We start from the raw sequence: 22,635 nt of genomic DNA, 5'->3' as shown, positions 1-22,635 counted from the left end.
ACATTTTTGTTCATGTTTCTTTCTCTTTATGTATGTGCATAGACAGCTTATTAAGTTTAACAAGTTTGTAACGCCGAATAAGTAAATATACTAAACACAACTGATAATAATGTTCTCCGGTGGTTTTTTGACTCTTTGAAAAATGGTTCTTTAAATATTTGTGTGTGAGAGCACTTGTAAACTAATCCCAGTACATAGCAAAATGCATCGCCATTTCTTAAATCTTATTTTCCAAACAAGACGGCAACGCTGCTCAGCGTACGCGCCCTCTGCAAGCATCGCCTAGCAATACTCATTGCGGTCGACCAGCCCGTCCTCCTCAGTTAGTCAGTGACGAGATTTCGCGGTCGATGGCAATTGTTGTCGCGACGTGCAGGCGTCCTGGCGGCGCCCTACCGCCGTGCTGTGCCCCCCAGCTTCAGGTGTCCCTTGTTGTGCCTCCCGTCCGAAATCCGGACACGCTCTTGGATGTAACAGCTAAAAAAGTCGCGGAAACAATCCCCTTCGCGAAAATCGAAGAACGATACGATCGGATCCCGGAACCGGTACAACGAAGGATTGTATTTTGGTCGTTTCCCAGAAATGAGCGAGACATTTGTATGTATTCCAGTTTATCGCGAGTTCATGTGAATAGCGAACCTCAAAATCTTGCTTTTTGCAAAGGTTTAAAACTACTAGAAACGGGTTGTGTGGATAATGTGCTCCAAGTTGGTGAGTAATCGGTGAAAATATGATTTCCAATAAATAAATAATCAAAGATAATATGTATGTATCTCTTCCGGTTATAACTGTTTACATAAAAACACGGCTGATTAAATCAACGCACTGTATCTACTTATAAGCACACGATTTTATGGAGAAGTAGACCTTGAGCTTTTGCTTTGAGGTTGGCGAGATACAAGAAAGCGAGTTTCTGTTTTTTATTTTACTTGAATATGCTTGTTCCGTGGGATAATTTGTATCTAGGAGTGGTTACACAAATCTATCAAATTTAAAGACACAACCTCGTACCGCACAATTTACCCCACCAGGTAGGTAACACCAACTATCTCAACAGTGGGTACAATGGTATTAGTGCATCATTTTAGAAGTTTATAAATAATCTGTTTGATTACCAGTCCGTTTTGCTAATTGAAGTAAAACAAATATATTCCATTCATTTACTTTTGTGCCCCACTTAGGAGTAAGGTGTGGACCTACTTTGTACTTCTGGTTATGAGAATCAGTCAGAATCTATTGCTGTTGCCTTGGCGATTGTTTAAGTATTTAATTAAACGGGAACATCTTATAGGAATATCACGTAGGTACCGATTTATTCAAATTGATCACTTGATTGATCGTTTTTATGAAACACCCTGAGTTTGACACATGTTTGCCGATATAAAGTTATATTGATGATCACATTTGATCTTTTGGTTGGGGTGTCATCGTCTAAATGGATCCCATCCGCACCAAATTGCAAACTTTTCAACTAGTCTTAGTAAATCTTAAACTTCATGTCGTTAGGTTCAATTTTTCTGTCTCCTGGAAGTACTTTAAATATTCCAAAAGTAAATACCTAATATGCCCTTGAAATTAATAGGTATATATTAGAGCATATCATATGAGTAACACAATTAGAGTTTATTGATCATAAATAGATTAGGTAGGTATAAAATCCAAAGACGGCTTCATTGTATTTGATGCATGAAAAAATGGGTTGACTTATGTATATGATTTAAGTATGGATATAGATTTAGTTTCTAAATTATTTAGTTAAATCAGTTACTATAGGTTAATTAAGTTTATTGTTTAAATAGATTTATAAAAATTATTACACTTTTATTTAAATACAATAAAGGTTATAGTAATTCCTTTCACACATAAAAAACGCACTAATTCGTCCAGTAACATTTACAAACACGAATTGATAAAATGTACTTATCTGGAGATGTATGTGGTGTGTCCCATTTTTTATGGTTTTACGGGTACCCTTATAGCGTGTAGCCTTCCCTATATATCAACATTTTGATCATTTGTTTTGAGAGTAAATAATAAAGCAAAAAAAAAAACATTTATTTCGTTATTCTAATTTTACTTTTTACTTAGGCGAATTTGATTATGAACCGAGGGGTGAATTATTCATTATAACATTTACAACAAGAGTACTACTATAAATATGCATATTTTGAACTAGACTTCTTAATATATGGATTAAAAGTCATTTTTTGACATAAAAGAAAAAAATTGTCGCGCCGCCTTTTTAAAAAAATTCCTGGTAATGCTAAATTTTATGCGGACCTTTTTTTATCGTAAATTTGTTTTAAGAGAGAAAATTGCCACTTCTTGCCGAAGCTCGTGCGAAAGTTAAAAATTTGCCAGTGGTAAAGTTAAATTACTATACTTCTATAAATGGGCTAAACCACAAATACCAAATTTCGTTGATTATATATACCAAATTTAATTAGTTACATGTTAGGCGAAACTATCACCTTAAAATCTTAATTCAGTATCACGAAAAGAGTAATAGGTAAATGTAAAATTTTTAAAAATGTATTTTGGGTATTAAATAAATAACTGAATTTTTCTCTGGCTATACGGCGGTTAAGTATAAAGACAATAAATTTCTGGCCACATTTTAAATATTATGTTGGTATATACTACCTACGATACCTCTGGGAACACAAAAGCACAGGTATGGACATCTTCATTAAAATTCTTTGTATCTTTCACAGTTGTTGGGTCAGACCAAACCAGTTTTAGTTGCTGGAAAATAGTGGTCCTCGTAAAAATTCAAAATTCATTGGGCAATGGTCAATAACCATATTCGGTTAGCAACGATACGTTGATAACGATCAAAATGATTTAAATACCATCTTGCAATTGTAAAGTGTTATCTATCATTATTTAATAATAAAATGTATTTTATAATTTACCTATTCTGGGAATCGCATTAAAAATATCCACTATATTTGGTTCTGAGAACGACGCGACGGCCACGCAACGCACAATATAAATAACAATAATTGTAATTTTAAAAGTATTTCGGTCAATTAACACACAAAAAAATTGACCGTTCACGCTAGTCACAACTAACCAAAAATAACCAACAAAAAAATTTTTAAAGCTGCGATTGAAATAGTTTTGTTTTAATTCATTTTCTTATGGTATTTGAAACTAAGTTTTTTGTTATGACATGGTATTGTAATTTTTTGTTTATAAAAACGCCCCTTTTTAATCAAACGAGATGTTTGTTTCAAGGACTTTGAAAAACCAAAAACTTCTTAAAAATTAACAATAAAGAAAATAATAAAAACGACCATCGGCTTAACAAAGCAATTTTTAAATTTTCGACGCTTTGTATCGTGGAAACTAAATATTTTTAGATCTACGTTTATTGGATGACGAATCTTCCGCTTTTCTAAATACCATTTAAAAGAATGAATTTTTAGTTCACTGATAAGGAAGAATGATTATAGGTTCCTTACATACCTGAAATATGGCCAAATTTACATGGTTTTATGGATTAATTTTCAATCTAAGCCTATGGAATACAAGGTGGTGAAGAGGAAACGCATTTTCACATAAGCATGGCCATTTTTTATTTTCAAAATAATGTTGTTTGAATTCCATCTAAATGAACCAATAATAGCGCACTGCAATGTCGGTAAATGATGTCAGCCAAGTGTGACCTTCTTGGCGTGCGTCTGGTACTCTTGTCACTTTCGAAAATCGATTTTTCGAAAGTATCTGCGCTTGTATAAAAATTTTATATCTCGGTAAGTCTTACGGGATCGCCTTTGGTACAGAAATGATCACCGTCGAAAAAAAAATTTTTTTTGTCTGTCCGTTCTCCGTTCTCGTCTTTTTGTGTTTCCTGAATAACTTTCGAAACGTTGGAGCTACAAAATTGAAATTTGCCTCTTTTTAACCCTCCACGAGGCACATAAGCTAAGAAATGGCCCTGATCCGACGCCGGTATTCATATTTTTTCGCGATTTTCGACGGTTTTTGGGACTTTGCTTTGAAACACGATAAGTGTCTTAAGCAATCGAGTTCATATTTGGCTCATATATGCAGCTTTGCCCCGTGGCGGACCTATTGGAGGGGGGAAGTATTCTAAAAAAATAAAAAATCGCGCGTGCAAGGGACTACAAAAAACATCATTTTTCAAGAACTGTTTACGAGACCAAAAAAATTGTCGAACCAGAAGAAGGGGATACGGCTCTATAAACTTTTATTTGTGACAATTTTTCAAAAATGTACAGGGTGTGCCGCAAATTCAAAAAAACTGAAAAATGGGTCCCCCTATTATTGAAAATTGATTATAACTGAAAGACTATGATTCAGATCTCACTTTCTTTTATATTGCGACATAGCCCGCATAAATAGCAAAAACTTTTGTATTTAAGGTTTTCACCTATTGTACAGGGTGTTCCCGATATTCCGTGCTCAATGAGAAATGTGTTAGGTGTCCTAAATTGCAAATATCAACTTCAAATTTGGCAGAGAAGTAAAAGTCCGTGTCCACATTTAAACTGTAGAAATTGTGCGCAATCAAATATTACCAAGTATTTTTTAAATATCTTTGAACTTTTTTTTTGGTAATTTTAGCTTCCAGAAAAATATGTTTTCCTCCATAATCGTTCATCCGATGGCCAAAATTCTTTAACCGGCAGACGTCGAAGATCCAGTGCAATAACATTTATTTCAGGCATTTTTTCGATTAGATACAGAGTTTTCAAATTATAGGCAAAAATCTAAAAGACCTAGAAAATTGTTTTTTTTACAGAGTAAATTATTAGCCGCAAATCAAAAATCGTAAAAAATATGGCTAATTGGTTCAAACGGTGTCATAGGCCGCATTATGAGCTACTATTTTTGTATTTGCGGTTTTCGTCTATCGCACACGCTGCTGCTCAGGGTATTTGAAAACATCCATATCCAAATCGCTATATCGAGGGCTGTCAGGAAGCCATGACGTCATTGATTATTACGGCGCACTGCATGGTTTCATTTACTATTTTCAAAAAATTCGAACAATGATTGTATCATATACAGGATGTGTCGTTTATGGGCAAAAAATCTAAAATATGCTAAAAATTTCTTTTTTGTCTCTAAATTATTGGCGATAAATGAAAAACCGTTAAGGATGGGATAATTTTATTTGAACAGTATCGTAAATCATGTCGTGTGAGTTTCAGGTTTCGTCAATTATACAGGGCGCGAGATATTTTAAAAAATATAGGACAACGCTATTATTTGTGCTAATTTTGATATTTACCGATGTTTGCTGTAACTTTGAAGTTCGACGAGATGTGAAGGACATTTTATAAAGGGTGCATGCACAATTAAATTAGATTTTGCTAAAGTTCCATAGTGGTCCGCAAGAGCACGACAGAAAAGCAATGCCTCTCTTTACCACACGAAACCGCGAAGTTCTTTCCTTTTATAATAAAAAGCTGCTTCGCGCTACGAACTTGCCCCGCCCAGTGACGATTTTTCGAAAGCAATCTTGTTATTTCTTGATGAATAGCAACTTTTACTTAAAGAAACCCCGCAAAAGTCACAGGCCGGCATGTCAGGGAGCGCGGGAGTCAAAAAACATAGTCGAGATTTTTATTAAACTAAAAACATCTAAATGCGTTGTTGTGTTTCAAACGCCATTAATAACAATAATTTTAACAATACACTTCAAGTTTGACAAACTCACATAGGCCCGTATAGGATGTGACTAAATCGCTATTGCGGCTTGTAGCTATATAAGCTATATAAGATGTTATTAAACAAATTATTTATTTACTGCAACAACATTGCAATTCATTCCTTTACGCACCTATATGTACCGACAACCGAGGTCACGTCACGTGCGTCACTGGTAGACCGCCGCGCCTGGTCGTGCCTCCGTTACACTCTAGTGACGTGTCGAACAGCTGACTTGAACAAAGAACCGAGACAGGACGTGCCTCTGAACGGTGTTGAAAAGTTGCGTTTCGTAAAACTATATGTTTTGGACAGACACCTTGATTTTATGAACATTTCTGTAGCTATCGCGAATCTGAATACATTTTTTTTAATTTCGATTAGTTTTGCATCAGCGGCGTAGCTGGAAATGAGCAGGTCAGGCGTCTTAAACCCAAGAGATCTAGATTGAAAAATTAGTAACCAGTTGGCTTGTTTTCAATTATCGGAAATTAATAGCAAATATTGTATTCATGGATTTGTTTTCAGTGAAGGTTTTAAACTCTATGTTAACAAATAAAATATGTAGGTAAAGAGATTCAGTAAAGCATAGTTAGCAAAATTTTTGGTTGGTTCTATTTAAAGGGTTATACCTATAGACAGCAAATTAGATATATAAATGAATATAATTAAGATACTGCATGATTTTTGAGGGAAGATTGCCTCGTGTTTCAATTTTACGTTCTAGAAAGAAAAATTGAATGCAATATACCAAGTGCATACACCTATTATACTAAATATTTTCCGCGTAATTCGATTTGTTATCAAATTCCGTATTCGAAAGTAGGGTGCTACATAGAGGTTCTAAAAAATTTTCCATTGTTTGGGGATATTGCAACGAACAAAAAAGAAACAATTACCGCCGTTGTGCAGTTAAAGAGACTTCAATTCTATTCAAATTTTGGACACGCTTTTGAGATCCGAATACAAAGGAGCACAATCGACAAAGCTTTGTGAACGCAATATAAAGCCTAAAATTTAAAGTAACTATAATTATTATTTTGGTGAATATTGCCAAGCGCATGTTGACAGTAACTTCAGATTCGTAACAAAAGTTAAAGAAATACATGGTTACTCAGAAATAAAGAGCAGATTGCAAACATTTATTTCATCCAAACTTCAAAAGGTAGAAATATGATTTTAACATTCGTGGATAGAGAAAAGTGTTCAGTTATGTTATAAATTCAAGATGAGCACCGAGCGTTACACGACAAATGTCAAAACGAATTCACTGCTTCATTAACTTGATGTCGTGGGTCTTCAAGGGTGTCATGGATAGAAAGACGCTCTTTTAGGTAACCCAGAAATACAAATCGTAAGGAGTGATATCTGGAGATCTGGGAGGCCACCGTCGATAAAGTTGATCTTCTGCTCCTCCTCTTCCTATCCAACGTTCTGGAATGGCGTTATTCAAGTAAAATCGAACGTCTAGCGAGAAATGAGGCGGGTACCATTTTGTATGAGGATGAAATGAAATCTCCAATTTTAGGAAATCACCAATTTTGAAGCATATCTAGATACGTCACAGTTTTCTCCATGATGAAGAAGGGCCCGTACACTATGGTTACAGATGTCGTACAGAAGACGTTCATCTTTCAACTGTAGTAGGATTTCTAGTTGCCCAAATTCTAACGTTATGGTGATTAACTTTTCCAGAAAGATGATAAGTGGATTCATCGGAAAAAATTAATCGTTCAGCGAATTTGTCTTCTTCCATATCATCTGACATGCCACTGCAAAATTCGTACCTTTTGTTGTGGTCGTCAGCATGCAATGCTTGCAATAACGGAAGTTTGTATGGCTTCATGAGTAGACCGTTAGTTGAGGAAGTTCTTTGTTTGCTCGCCATGTTTTTTTTTTTGGTTCCGAATACGATATGCGAGGACGTCCCGTGATTTTTACTTTGCAGATGCTTCCATCTTCTACGAATTTTCGATGCCACTCGTAAATTAGCTTATTACGCGATGGTTGTTTATTAAATTGATGCCGAAATGCTCGGTGAACTGCAACAATTGATTCTAGTTTTGACAATTGTAGAACACAAAAAGACATCTCCTGTGGTGTCGCCATTTCACTACGGGCTACCAACTTGCAGACAACAAACGTGAACAAATTAGCTCCAATTTTATCGTTAGAATCATGTTTTTATCTTTTGTAGTTTTTAAAAAATAAATGTTTGAAATCTGCTATTTTTTTTAATAACCTTGTATGTGAACTATTTTCTCATGCACAAAGGTAGTCCTGAGTTTTTTTTGAATAAAAATCAATCCGAAGTTATCGCTTTTTCAAAAAAGCAATATTTCTAGTGAGAATAATAGTATGTATATGTATGGTTTTCCAAATTTTGTAGTGTAGTTAGTCTTAATAATGTTTAACGTTTTACCGCTGCATTGATTTATTATTTAAAAGTGGAGTTTTGTGTAAAACTAATTAATTTTTATTCTTTCATTTAAACATTCAGTCACTTTTAGGAATTAGTGTGTTAAATCAACAACAAAGATTAAAATAAATAAACCGTTACTGCAGTATTAGTTCGTTAAGGAAACCGGAAGCCACAAATTAGACTTAAGTGCATACGTTATGACCGAACGCCCTCTGCCGGTTAGTGACTGATAAACGACGCAATTTCCGGCGATTTCGTTCCGCCTTTTTCAAGGGTTAATCGCAAAGAGGTCATGGAACAGTAGTCCATGTTGCACTAGCCTAGGCTAACATAATATCGTCTTTTACGATAGGGTTATACTATACCCAGTTCTTATACGTTGAGCATCACCAAATTAAAGTATTCTGGATAAAATAAACGATCCGAATCACTTACTTACCCGAGTGCTTACCGAAATCCACTGTGTAGGGGTCGTTAGGGTTGTCGGTGGTTTAGGTTTTCTCTGGCATTTTGTTATTCCAAACGGTTGAGAGCAGTTAGACAGTTTCAAAGGGAAAACAGGGATATATATTATCTAGATGAAACTTCGGTAAACGAAGCATATACAAAAATTTTAAATGCGCCAGGACGGTCCATGGGAATAAAAGGACTCTCGGGAAAATGAAAAGGGTAATTACTCACATTTATAGCAAAAATGGATTTGTGGGTGGTGGACTTACTGAATGTTGATCTGTGAAAACAGTTTTATTGTCGATGAAATCGCTACAGTACTTCGCTTTCTGTCATATATAATAATAATATATTTTTCAAAATAATATTTGTTATAATTTTTATATTATTGTTACTTCTGTTAATTTTTATTTATTTTCTCCCATCTTTATAATTATAATCATGTGTAATCATTCTTACGTTTATTATTCCATTGAACTACCTGTGGTAACGCCGCTGCCAGATTACTTTCATTCACCAAAACTCGTCTTTCTATTGTGTGCAAATTAGTGCAATTCTAATCTAGCAACGATTCGAGGTGTGCAGGTCTTAAAAACTTAATTAATGAATATTTTAAAAACTATCGTCGCAACTTATATAATATATATATATATATATATATATATATATATATATATATATATATATATATATATATATATATATATATATATATATATATATATATATATATATATATATATATATATATATATATATATATATATATATATATATATATATATATATATATATATATATATATATATATATAACCTTATTATCCAGGACCTATCAAATTATGTTATTCTAAAATATAGAATAAGGGAGAAACCGAGCACAACCAGCATTAATAAGCAGTGCCAGCGGAGTGTTAAATTGTGGTGCGGTATTATAAGGAATAGAAATGTGGGCCCCATTTTTTTTTAAAATTATTTAAATGGACAGATTTTTTTTAATTTTGCTTGAAAATACAGTAATGCCAGAAGTAAACAGCCTGTCCGACAACTTGTGGGAAAATATTATATTTCAGCAAGATTGCGCGCCCTATCATTGTGGTCAGCAAGTGATAAATTTTATAAGAGTAAATTTGCGAAATATAATTGGAGAAAATGGTGACGTCGAATGGCCGCCGCGATGTCCCGATTTTAAACCCATGGATTTTTTTTTTGCGGGGCACTTTAAAGGATCGCGTGTATAAATCGCGAAATAACTATACAGTTGGTGACATTAAGGAAGAAATTAAACAAGAGATTCTTGCATTAAATAATAGTGTAGCGGGGTTAGAAATACGGTCTCCAACATTATGACGCGCTATACAATGTGTATTGCAAAGGATGGACAATATATTACAGTATCACCATATTTAAGTTTTTTTTTAGTTATTTTGTTCTGTTTTTTTTTTATAGATTTATTTGCTATGCACTATTTGAATAGGAATTTCTTAAAAAAGTGACCTTTATTTTAACCAAGCATTCCAAAAATGTCGGAATATATATGATGTTCCATTTAAAATAACAAAGTTGATGTCGGGTGGGACACTTTTGAGACACCCCGTATCAACAAAATTATAATAATTTAAATCTTCAAGAGAGTCCAAGAAACTTTTTTTCGTATCTCCTATGGGTTTCGAGATCGTATAATGCCTCGTTTTATTTGGCACACGGTGTACATTTTAGAACTGCCCTAAAGCACAATAGATTAATAATAGCGATAATACAAAATAAATAATAATTTACAATGTAACATTAATAAGTTACAATGTAACATTATTTCCAGCACTCCCTACAAAATTTATAATAAAAAGTTAAAAAAAAACATTCTTGAAGAGAAATGTTGACTAATTCATTATCATTGGTTGATAAATGAAATTTGAGACTTGATTGAGAATACTTTTTTTTTCAGAACGTTGACATTATATTGAATTATTGAGACAAACCTAATAGTTATTTTACGATCGGTTTGTGTCTCCTTTGAGGCTGTTATAGGAAGTATATTTTTTGTAGTACCTAAATTGATGGTCCCGGAAATATAAGTTGACAATTTTTTGATCACGTATAAAAATAAGAATATACAAAAATAGGATTCCAGAAAGAATTCTTAAATATAAAAGACATGTTAATATGCATGAAAAAATTCCAGACGATTTTCCCAGAATCTGGTCTTTGCTTCTAATCGAACGAACCGTTCTTTCTATGACAAGTAGCCAATTGAATTTACTATGCGCGCCCTTTAGAAATTACTTCCACAATGATTGTGGAAACAATTCCACCCATTTTTTGTGAAGGGCTTTGGAACTCTATGTATACAATAGTTTCGCAATCGATTAAACACTTTAAAATTTAAAATTTTCAACACTGGGTTGATACGTACCAAATTAAGGGATTGTTCACTCCACTTTTCTCCGGGATTAATCGTAAAAGCTCATAAGCTCCATAAATGAGGCGTATTTTATAACATACGAGGTATAGATAGTTCAAGCAATGCAAGCAAGTCACAAAAACTAAAAACCAATTCCTAGCCTTTAAAGCTATGTATGTAATAATATTGTGTAAGACATTTATTTAAACCACTGCATTAATTAAAACCGCAAATAATTTCTAACAGTCAACCAATTGCATCAAAAATTAACTAATTAATTAAATGCATTGATTTTTCGTTGTAAAACGGACCATTAAAACAGACAACTTTAAGTCTTGAAATGAAGCAAAAATTCCCAAAACGTACTTTCTTTCAAATTTGTAACCTTCAACTTGTATACTGATCGATTGATAATGTTCACATCCATACACTTTTAACCTTTGGCTGTCTTTTTAGTTTGCTGAAAACGCCATCGGGTCATACCTTTCAGTTCGTGGTCATTAATTACTAATATTTTGTTTTGTCGTTATCATTATCGTGTTTGAGACCTCTAACGAAGCTAAGGGAATCTTAATTATATGCTGGTCTGGAATTTGGTCATTTGCTTTGGTGTCTGGTTGCAATGTTGAACAACTCATAATAACATGGAACAATTATTCAAAAATCCCTCAATTACAATTTCCAAAACTTAAAAAAAAGCATTGTGTTTTTTTAGTGCAGTCTCTCCTGATGTTTTTAAAGCCTCAAAGGTCATAACGATCCTAAAATAACTATTAGGTTTGTCTCAGTTATTCAATAATAATTCAATATAATGTGAAGGCTTTGGATCAATTCTCAAATTTTATTTATTAACCAATATAACGAATTAGTAAAAATTTCTTTCAAGGAAGTTTTAATTTACTTTTTAGAAATGCTTCCTTTTTTACTTTTTGTTATATGGAACGAAACTGGTGGCATGATTTTATTCGCATACCGACCAAAACCATTAAAAATTTTCCAAACCTTTAGAATTTTGTTGAAGCCAAAAATTACAGCCAGTATCATCATTGGAATATATTGTGAAAAATTCTGTTGTCTTTAAATGCAACCCTCTGATTTATATTTCATTCATTTTCATTGGACAGTATCGTTTCTTTGCCACAATTTTTGTTGTCTTTAAAAGGAAAACCCCGATTTATATTTTGAAAATTTGACTGGATTCTAGTTGTAGTGAGACAGTAACAAAACACAAAAACCATCTAAATAAGTCACAAAAACGAAACCAAATTGTCTTTCGCCGGCGTGTGTGAAGTTTTGGAGTTCATTAGGAGCAGAAATGTCGTCATTTAATGGAAACGTATACTAATTTCACAAAGTTGTCATCTGTTACAGAAAAAACGGTACTTATTTTTTCCCTCTATTTACGTAAAATTAAAAAACTTCGGATAAATTAAAACGGAATTTATTTTGAGTGTTATATATTTTTATCGAGATTTTGATACATTTTCGTCTGCGTCGATACAGATATTTGTTTTAATCCTTGTTTATGTGAATCACATTTATATCAAGTAAATTAAAGTAACATGAAGTAAACCAGTTATAAGCTATTAAATGCATTTGCTTTGTAAGAGTATTTCAGCAATAAAATCAATGCCAACATATCCAGGGCCATATTTATTATTGTTGTCTGAATTCTTAAGGCAACAATACGTCATTAATCAAAAGGCAGGATCATCATCATCATCATCTCCGACCTCGAGTTTATTATATTTTTAGGTCTTTACTTTGGGGCCAAAGTTACCTGCTCCCATAATTCTCGCATAGTCTGCGATAATGGTGAGAAACCATACAGCGTTGCCGGTTTTGTTGAACTGAACTGTTGGATTATTTTTCTTTTCTCTCAACACACTGGAAAAATAAAAATTACCAAATACATTCCAAACATTGAACTCATAAGTTGTCTGGTGTTGGTTATGATTTTTTAATAAGGTAAAACATTTTTTTCACGTCATATTGTTTAAGATACTCCTTATTTCAGTTCTACATTCTCGTATTTTTTGAAAATACATGCACCATGCCACTGCCGCATATCGTAGGTACTTTAAAATCAATCTATTGTTTATGTTGTTTTTCGAATTTTTCCTTAATCAGTTGTGATTAAGGTTGGAAAGTTACATTAGTTGGTTAAAATCAAAAAATAAATGTTCAAAAACGTCATCTACTGCACTTGATGCTTTGAAAAATTCTATTTAAAGAAAAGTCCCATTTTGAACATTAGCAGACTCTCACCGTAAGTGTAACTTTGCCTTTTGTATTTTGTGATACAATAAAGTCACATTTTAATATGCAAATATCGAAACCCAGTCTTTCAATAAACATGCTTTGTAAGGATTTAAAAGTTCCGGTATTGCTATATATTTGTATCAACTTTTTCAAACTCAACGTATAGCTCTCTCCCCTAAATTTCGAACAAATATACCTTCGAGACAAAACTTTCGATGGTTGAAAATATCTCATCACGGCCATCGCAACGGTGGACAACTTGATGACCCCTTTTTCTGTTTGCTCGACTCCTCCCATTCACAGACAAGTGCACGACGAGGAGAAAATCAGGCAAAGGGGGAATAACTGGACAACAGAAAGCCATTGCACGTCCAATGTTTGCAATGTGTGTGCATACTTTATACAAAGCCTGTTTATGAGTTCACACGGATGAATTCTGTAGAGAAATACCATGGAAAATTATAGAGAAAAGAGCTCAGGGTAAGGCTCGGGGTAAGAGTAAGCGTGATATTGCGATGTGCAGGGTGAGTCAACATTTATTTTCTCATTGGTTTCAAAAGTGAGAAAATGGTAAATACAAAAGTTGTAAAGATTATTAGGATGCACAATTCAAAAATTATTTTAAAGTATACAGAGTGCCTCAATAAAGGGTGACGAATAAAACATGCATTTTTTAAATGGAACATATTTTTCTATATTGTTTTGAATTCGTTTTGAATTTCCTTAACTTTTTTATTAATAAACCTAATTGTTTTTCTAATATTTTAATTTCTCTAAAAAAGTACTAGTTTTCACACTTGCAAAAAAAAAATACGATTGCGTCTACTCATATTTGATATTAGCGTTATTCGAAAATAACGTGAAAGATATATGCAACGGAATTTATTCTGAACTGAAAAATCTCGATTTTCGTAAGTGGCACACCATGTATCTTATTTTTTTCTGAAAGATCTTACAAACAGTTACAACTTTTATTATGTATTATTTTAGTATGTTTCTCTCTATGACTATTAATAGTGTTGGGACTGGTTAATTGACCGTCATTTTACCACTTCTTAATTGACCGGTCAGTTGACTATTTTTTAATTGAAAAAGTTTATAATAATATTCATTTTATAATAAATTATTATCTATTACCAATTTACCTATAACCCTCTTGAAGGAATATCTGAATACGATAGTTAGTGATACGGGGAATCCCAATAATAATATCAACTCCACTGAAGGGGGTAATTCTTTGTTTAAGATTAAGGGTAGTTATGTAAACGTTGGCCCAAAAACCAACTATTAGGGAGATATCGCCCTACAAATATGCCTGAGAAATAATGTTTTTATTTTTTATCTTAGAAACGAAAATAGATAGACCAATAATATATTACGGAAGTATTATCATATTATGAAGACACACCTTCTGCATTTTTTTTTAATTAGTGGAGAAGATTGAATTAGTCTACCTCTATCATTCTTTTTAAATAAATTTGAAGAAAAATTTACGCAAACTTTCAATAGACGGGTTTATTAGAAACTTTTTTTTTCGTAATACCATATTTATATAAAAAAAAATCTAGTCGGTTGCTGTCACATTATAATTTTTTTATTTTTGCTTTGTAGGAAATAAAAAAGTTTCTAACAAACCTGCCTACTGAATTTTTTTCCAAGTTATTCCGTGAGTTTTTTTCTAAAATTTAGTTAAGAAAAATGATTCCACCTTCACTCATTTAAACAAAAGTAGTGTGTTTTTATATTACCATAATACTTCTGTAATATTTAATTGTTCTATCTATTTTCGTTTTTAACATAAATATAAAAACATTATTTTCCCCCATATCTGTAACGCGATACCTCCCTAATTGTTGGCATTTGACCCAACATTTATAAAATAAACTACCGTTTTGTTTAAACAATAAATTGCCCCCGTAATTTTTTCGTATTTGTTTTAAAACAACCTATATACACCATTTAATATTGTTGTTATTATTGTATAAAATTAAGAACTTTGAATGACAGAATATTAGAACATGTAACTATCTAATAAAAAAGGACTATTAAATGTAATGTATATAATATATCACCCAAAATCAAAAGTAACCTTTTCAAAGCTTCATATTCGTATGTCTATATTTTTTAAAATAATTTTTGAGTTAAATAATGTCGAACACTGTAAAAACCTAAGTCACTAAACAATCTAAACAAAAATAAACCAACAATAGGATTTAAATATTTTATGATCATTGATTGTTAAGATTCAGTTCATAATTAATTCAACACCTATTTTTTTTTAAATTGTAACTGTTTCGTTTTAATTCATGTTTTATTTTTAATATTCTTATAGTCGTTTCAGTTAACAGATTTGATTTTCTTTAGCGATATTTATATAATGTATTCTTCATATTAAATGATCGTTTCGATATTTTTTAAGTGGCCCTGGGTGTAAGTTTTCAAGAATTACATTTTGTTACTAGAGGATAATATCAGGTTCATCGACCTATTTTCAAGGGAGCTTAACGCTCTGCTGGAGCTCTGTGCATCTACCGTTACTGTATGATTTCTCCTCGGGGATAATCGTTATTTTTTGAATTAATGCCATCAAAACGGAATGACTCAACTTTACACCAGGGGCTGTTGCTGAATTGAACCCCACAATTAAATTATTTATTTAGGTTTTAAAAATTTCAAATTGTGTAATAGATACAGTCAAGTTTCGTTCTTAAAATGATATATCCAAGAATATTGATTTTTGTCCCTTTATCGTTTTTATAGTTAAGATGATTGGCTAAAATTTACCCTTTCCTAATATTTTAATATTTCAGTTTTATTTCTAAAACCGTTAGGTTTGAATTGATTTGAATATATTATGTAAAATGGCGCACCTGACTTTTCGTTCTGATGAAATTACTGTTCTATTTGATTACTGTGCCATATTTTACGTTTGTCTCCTAAGGGCGACTTGACGATCGGCTGTCCGCTCAGTCTCCGTTTCAGTATTGATCTGGCAGTAGAATTCTTATATTTACTGTGGCTGAAAGTAGGGGGTTGGCTCGATGCATAAGTACCATTACTTATTGGTTTCCGTTACTTTCGTCACAGATCGGAAGCTATCAGATGTTTTCGGTAGATTGAAAACACTGATGGTATTTTGACGTTTGTCAGTTCTGATGCTCACGTCACATGTCATTCAGTGCATGCTCATCATACTGTTTTGCAAAACTGATGTAGAAAATATATAGTATTCAACCCGATTATGAACTTTCTCAGTCGCTTAAACATTCGCTCCGCTCGTGCCTAAAGAACCTTATGACTGAAGTGTTGTTGCCTTATATACCATTATGGAAATTATTAGGAGACGGATGCGTTGAAATCGTTTGTCAGCTTTCCAAAATTCATGTCATCTCTGTGATAAACAGTGATAAATAGCATAACCCTTGATATGTCGAAAACGGTTGGTGAATTTCGATTCAAAAACATATGCGCTGCGCCTCCAGAGTGGGTGACAGCTGCTTCGAAATTGTACCTACAGGTGTAGACGTTTTTCATTTCCCGGCTTTGCTACCTGCTTGCAGTAACGGCATTACGAATTTGTTCAAATTGTTTCGTTATACGTTTTGCAACAATATCCCGGCAGTATAATAAATAGCCTATTTCAATATACAGAGTGTACCCAAAGTATTCCATCGATGGAGGATTTTTATTAGCTCTCTTTTGGAAAAACTTTCTCTAAGAAAGGACGCTTAAGCAAAATTATTGCAAACATTTCCGATTACAGTAACACTACATTTTGACGTTTATCAAGATTGAAAGGCAATATGTGGTTTTCTTTTACTATTTTTATATGTTTTAGAAATTATCTATAGGCATGTCATTTAAAATATTTTAGTTCGGTAATATATTTTCAAAAGTAATCTGCTTTCGGTTCTTCGTAAACCTTTATAGTATTGTAATTAGATTAGTTGCTTGTCAAGTGACATATTAACGTGGGAAGATGACTTAAGTCTGGTCCAAGCACTAGTACTAGGAACGAGGAGAGGCGATTACATAACCAGATGATCTATTTAGCTTAATAACATTCCTCTTCCACAGCAATTCGCACCGGCTAATGCTCACATCCTTCGTGTAACTTCTATTTAGTATCTTTAATTTTAAAACTCATCCAAGATTTGTTGTTTTCTAGGGGTTTCGGGTACTTTGACGGGAGATGGAGAAAAACCACTCCTATTTCAGGGGCTTCATTTTTGAGAGATTTTAATAGTTGAAAATCGGGCTCTGACAATCCGTTTGTGAAAAATCTGAAGTTTTTTTCTTGAGGGGGGGCTTAACTTTATTAACTTTTTAAAATGAAACGATGAAATTTGTTAAGCCATTATATGATTCACGTGTTTTATTTTAAATGGGACAGCCGGTATATTTTTACATATATACAATAATACGGCATATGTCAGCCTCCAAAATTATTTAATTTTGAAAATTCCAATCTAGTGCCATCTTTTAGTAATAACATGTGCCTTGCTTAGCTTTCATAGAATATTTTAACCAGTTTAACGGCGCTGAAGTAGCTGCCAATTTATATTTAAAATGTTTTTGGACCGCCGACAACCATTTAGGTGAATTGAAAATAACTATGGAAGATTTGAAAACCCACGAGCAAAAAATGATCTACCAGGGAAGGTTTGGCTCCAATATAAGGGCTGGAGTATTAGATGGCAACATGAAATTTTAAATTTAGAATTTTGTTCTAACACAATGGAGCACCATTTCATATCGCCGAAAATATAACCTTTTGCGAACAATTTGATTGGCATTATAGATCTCCGGATCTAACGTTGTGTGACTTCAATTTATGGAGCCAAGACGCAGACCTAACTTATAGGCAGCGCCCTGAAAATCGAGAGGATTTTGAAGAATTTTGAAGATGCATTATATAATATTAACTAATAAGCGCTGCAAAATATAAAAAAAAACTCCCATGAGATAGAATGGACTATTCGAACCTTTAATGACATAAATATCAGATTCAAGTTTTTAAGTTTATAATAATATTTATTTTAGTTTTTTTTATACGTTATAAATTCGTTTCTATCGTTTACCATAACTTGCATATCTTTTTTTTAATCCATCTCTATCTAATTCAGAAAAAAACCTACTCCTATCCACGGCATTTTCTAAATTAGGATTTTCAAAATTAAATAATTTGGAGGTTAGGTATCTGGAGGTGACATATGAACATATTGCGTTCGGAATATCATTTCCTATCATGTCTTTCCTACTCTTGCCGCCAAATTAAAACGGCAAAACCTTATTTAGGTAGTTTCTTGACATACTGTTATTGGACAACTTATCGTTTGGTTTTATTATTTCTGATGAATTAACATTAATTTAATAGAAATTGTATTTACAGTATTTAAAATAAATGTTAGATTGTGTTAGTTATAAATAAAGATATTCTGTACTAATAACATAACTAATAATAAAAATTTACCGTCGGCTGAAGTGTTAGCTAAAATTTGAGATGGTAATAGGAATTCTACCTCCCGTTTTCACACTGCGTTTGTTAGCTGAGCTGAGCTGTTTCTTTCGGCTTTTTAACAGCAGATGATTCAATAGCTGCTTGTACAATAAAAAAGTTAAATGAAATCAAAATGTGATTTTCAATCGAGTTTCAATATAGTGAAAAGTTCCCGACGAATCGAAAATTGGAGGCCTTAGTGTTTTTTAGAATTGTTTTCGCTAGGCAGTTACCCTTTATAGTTAGGTGGAATTTTAATAGAAGTTTCTTATTGAGTTTCAAAGATTTCATTTCATACCTAAAAACCAAATCAAAATCTTTTACAGAGTTAATACGAGCTTTTGGATCATTTTCTAGAAACAAATGTGTCGGTGTAATGTGAAAAAAACACGTTTATAATGTGAATTGGGGTTTAGAATGTAGTTGGGAATGTGTGAATTTGTATAGGATTGAAATTCCAATGTTGCTATTTGTTTCGGATAGATTTGCAAACATTGCGTTTGGCGCAAATATATACAAAAAATGTTGATTATTATCTATTATTTATCTATATTTCTGAAAATGTTTAAATTCTTAGTTCTGCAGCGCTTTTAGTAAGAGAGAGACGCAGTAACTTGACAATTTTGACATTTTGACTAACAGAACAAATATAGTCGACGAAACAAACCGAAGAACATGGCAACCTGCTTATGTTGCCAATATCCAAAATTGACGTTCTCGGTGGAAAAGCAGTGAGAGAAGCAGACGACCGGCGTCGAACATTAAAGTGCGATGGTCCCGACACGCAACGCCACGTTAACCCGTGGATCTGCTCCCTTTAAAGGGGCGCCTCTAATTACATATAGAGTGTTGATGATGCGCAACGTTTTAACAGGTTTCAACGTTAACATTCGGGTCATCTCTGATCTAAACCCGGCCAATGGGCCTGTTGTGAAACAAGCATTTTTTTGAAAACTTGAAAATTTAGCCGGCAAGTTATCTAAAATGGCAGAATTTAAAAATCGATTCTTTCCAATAGGACATTAGTTTCACCTGCTGTTAGTCAATTAGATAATTCGTTCTGTTACTTACTAACTATGCCACTATTAATTATATTTATGTTGTTTTGTTATATCTTAACTTTTCATATACCCAACAAAAATAGTTATTTTTTGGCTGACCCTATCCTTAAACTTTTATTTTGAGCTGACGCTCAGCATGTGTACGAGTCCTGTTACCAATACAAATAGCGCAAAATTATGTGCTAAAAATACTATTAATTAAACTTGAAATGTTTTCTTATCTTTCTTATCTTTTCAAACTGAGTTTTTGAATTATTTACTGTGTTAGTTAAGGTTATACCTACAATTTTCCCCAAACTATAAGTCCAATATATGGTTAACCATTCTGACTCGCTACAGAATTGTTAATTTTCTCATTTTGATGGTATTACATTTTTGCATTTTTCTAGTTTGGTTATGCGTTAACTTATCGAATAGATAAGATGTGTTTTTTAATGGAACTGGCTGTATGCCTTTTAAAAATTTTATTAGGCTTAGCATCAAATATCAAAAATAAATAATAAATATGAGATATTTCAAATACAAAGCATATATCTAATTTTATTTTTTTATGAGTAGACCACTAAAAATACAGATTGTTTTACATATTTATACAATTTATTACAATTAGTTACAGTTAGTTACTTGTCAGAATGAAGTTGGTGTGTGTGAGAAGAGAATTCAGGAATTAAAATAATAATTATGAAATGCACTGTTTGACAGCTATATTATATTTTATATTTATAGCTTTTATGTGTTAAATATTTTTTTTAAACTCGTAAAACGCAACTAGATCTCACGTAAAAACTCCTATCTAGACCAGTTTTCCTTTTCGATGAGTTAATGTATAACGGAACTACAAAAAGTGCCTAAAAATGCAAAATTTTCAAAATCACCCTGCTTTTAAAAATTCAAGATAGCTATCATATTTCCGTTTATGTCATCTTTCACTTAATAAAAAGCAGCCTTGGAGATGAAACCGGCAACAGACTAGCTTTAACAATAAGGAAGATATGCTTTAAAACCCTCGAAAATGAGACGCACTGTAGGTAATAGTTAATACGAAGTCAATTCTAAAAGCACTTTAGGAGCTATTTTTTTTTTCTGAAGCAAAGGCGGATGGAAATAGTCGAAAGAATATTAAAAATTTATTTCTATAATTCATTTATTAGTATTTTATTTATTTATTTAGTATTTACCACAGCTTTTTACTCTATCAAACTCATAAATACTGATGTGATAAATACACGGTGCAGATAACCAAGTAATTTAAAAAAATAATTAACCAAAGGCTAACAAAAAAAACTAAAAAGAGTCATTATTCACTCATAACTTCACTTGACAAAATAAAAACATGTAATACCAATTCCTATTGTTTCTATGGTTTTTTCTATTTTAAATACTATTAATTAAATATTTACTTATATCATTTTTATTGAAAATATATAAAACTGAAGATGCTGATATTTTACCATCATTACGAATATATTCCTTCTCTTCTCTTTATAAATCCAAAATTCCCTTTGCTTGATTTTAAAAGTCTTGACACTCCCAATGTTTTCCATTTTAACCCCTTATAATCCGAAGTTTTGTCTGTTTTTAAAATGTGTATGTCAAGATATATCTGATTTTTTACATACTTCTAAGTTTCATTTGATTTTTTATTCTGTATTTTTTATGTTTTGCGTTGCTTATACATATAATCTCACAGTAATAAAAGAATAGTTGTATAGGATGGTGGTAATTTTAGTGTTTTAGCAAGAGAAGGCTATTTCTGAACTATATAGAGCAAAATCGAGAAATATTAAATGTTTTTTAATTTCCGATCATTTTGAAAATTTGCCAAGTTCTTTATTTGTGAAAATTTCTAGTTCGGATAAAAACAGTATTGAAGCACTTGTCTGAATCAAATGGCGTGGCGTACTCAGCCGATTTTAACGAGATTAAAAATATTGTGAGATTTGTGAACAAACTAAATATTATTAAAAAAGAACCAAACTTCTGTGTGATTTTGTATTTTTATTTTGTGCGATCCATATTTGTAGCAAGGTTTCTACCCTTTGGAATCCTTCATCTTCATATTATTTATCGGCGAAAAACATAACGGGTATAATTCTTACTTCTCTCGTGAGAGGATAGTATTCAGCACCTGCCCACGTTTTATTGCACAACTGATACACCTGCTTGTCCTTATCCAGTGTCAATTATTAAATTTGACCTGTCAGAGTTTCTAAATTAAAAAAATATATAATAGTAGGTATAGCTGAAGTAGTAAATCAGTTTTAAATTGAATCATGAAGAACATACTTTTTTGATAGCATATATATATATATATATATATATATATATATATATATATATATATATATATATATATATATATATATATATATATATATATATATATATATATGCAAATGAGTTTTTTGAAAAAGAAGGATTAAATTGGAAAAATTGTGTTGGTGTGTGCGCAGACGGTGCTGCAGCAATGACCGGACAAGATCTTGGTTTTACAGCATTTGTTAAATCTGGAAATGATCATATTAGGCACGAGAGGCACTTGTTGTTAAAAAAATTGCACCAGAATTGAACACTGTGTTTTTTGATGCAGTCAAAATCATTAACTTTATTAAAAGTAGAGCACTTAATAGTCGATTGTTTAAAAATTTGTGCATTGATATGGATTCGGATTATACAAGTTTATTGCTACATGCTGAAGTTAGGTGGCTATCAAGAGGTCGAAGTTTGAAACGATTATTAACTTTAAAAGATGAAGTTCCTATATTTCTAACAGAGCAAAATTCTAATTTGGCCGATTATTTTCACGATAATTTATGGCTTCTCAAGCTATGCTATTTGTCACTCAGTGTTCGAAGTGT

At 32.3% G+C, this 22,635-nt stretch overlaps 1 protein-coding gene across 2 annotated transcripts in view; it reads left to right on the top strand.

Annotated features, from left to right (window-relative positions):
• The window catches only part of LOC132708283 (zinc finger SWIM domain-containing protein 4-like), a 56,776-nt gene that overhangs the window by 405 nt on the left and 33,736 nt on the right, over nucleotides 1-22,635 (top strand). Inside the window, exons 2-3 of one of the 2 annotated variants that reach the window (XM_060680508.1) lie at nucleotides 241-597; nucleotides 664-711. In XM_060680508.1, the coding sequence (XP_060536491.1) occupies nucleotides 351-597; nucleotides 664-711 (295 nt within the window). In that variant the 5' untranslated portion in view covers nucleotides 241-350. Of the gene's footprint in view, nucleotides 1-240; nucleotides 712-22,635 lie in introns of both variants that reach the window. The other variant, XM_060680507.1, reaches the window with a different exon arrangement.

The sequence above is a fragment of the Cylas formicarius genome, unplaced genomic scaffold, assembly GCF_029955315.1.
Source record: "Cylas formicarius isolate icCylForm1 unplaced genomic scaffold, icCylForm1.1 PGA_scaffold_10__41_contigs__length_53128322, whole genome shotgun sequence".
NCBI lineage: Eukaryota > Metazoa > Arthropoda > Insecta > Coleoptera > Brentidae > Cylas > Cylas formicarius.
This window is presented reverse-complemented; position numbering and strand designations above follow the sequence as displayed.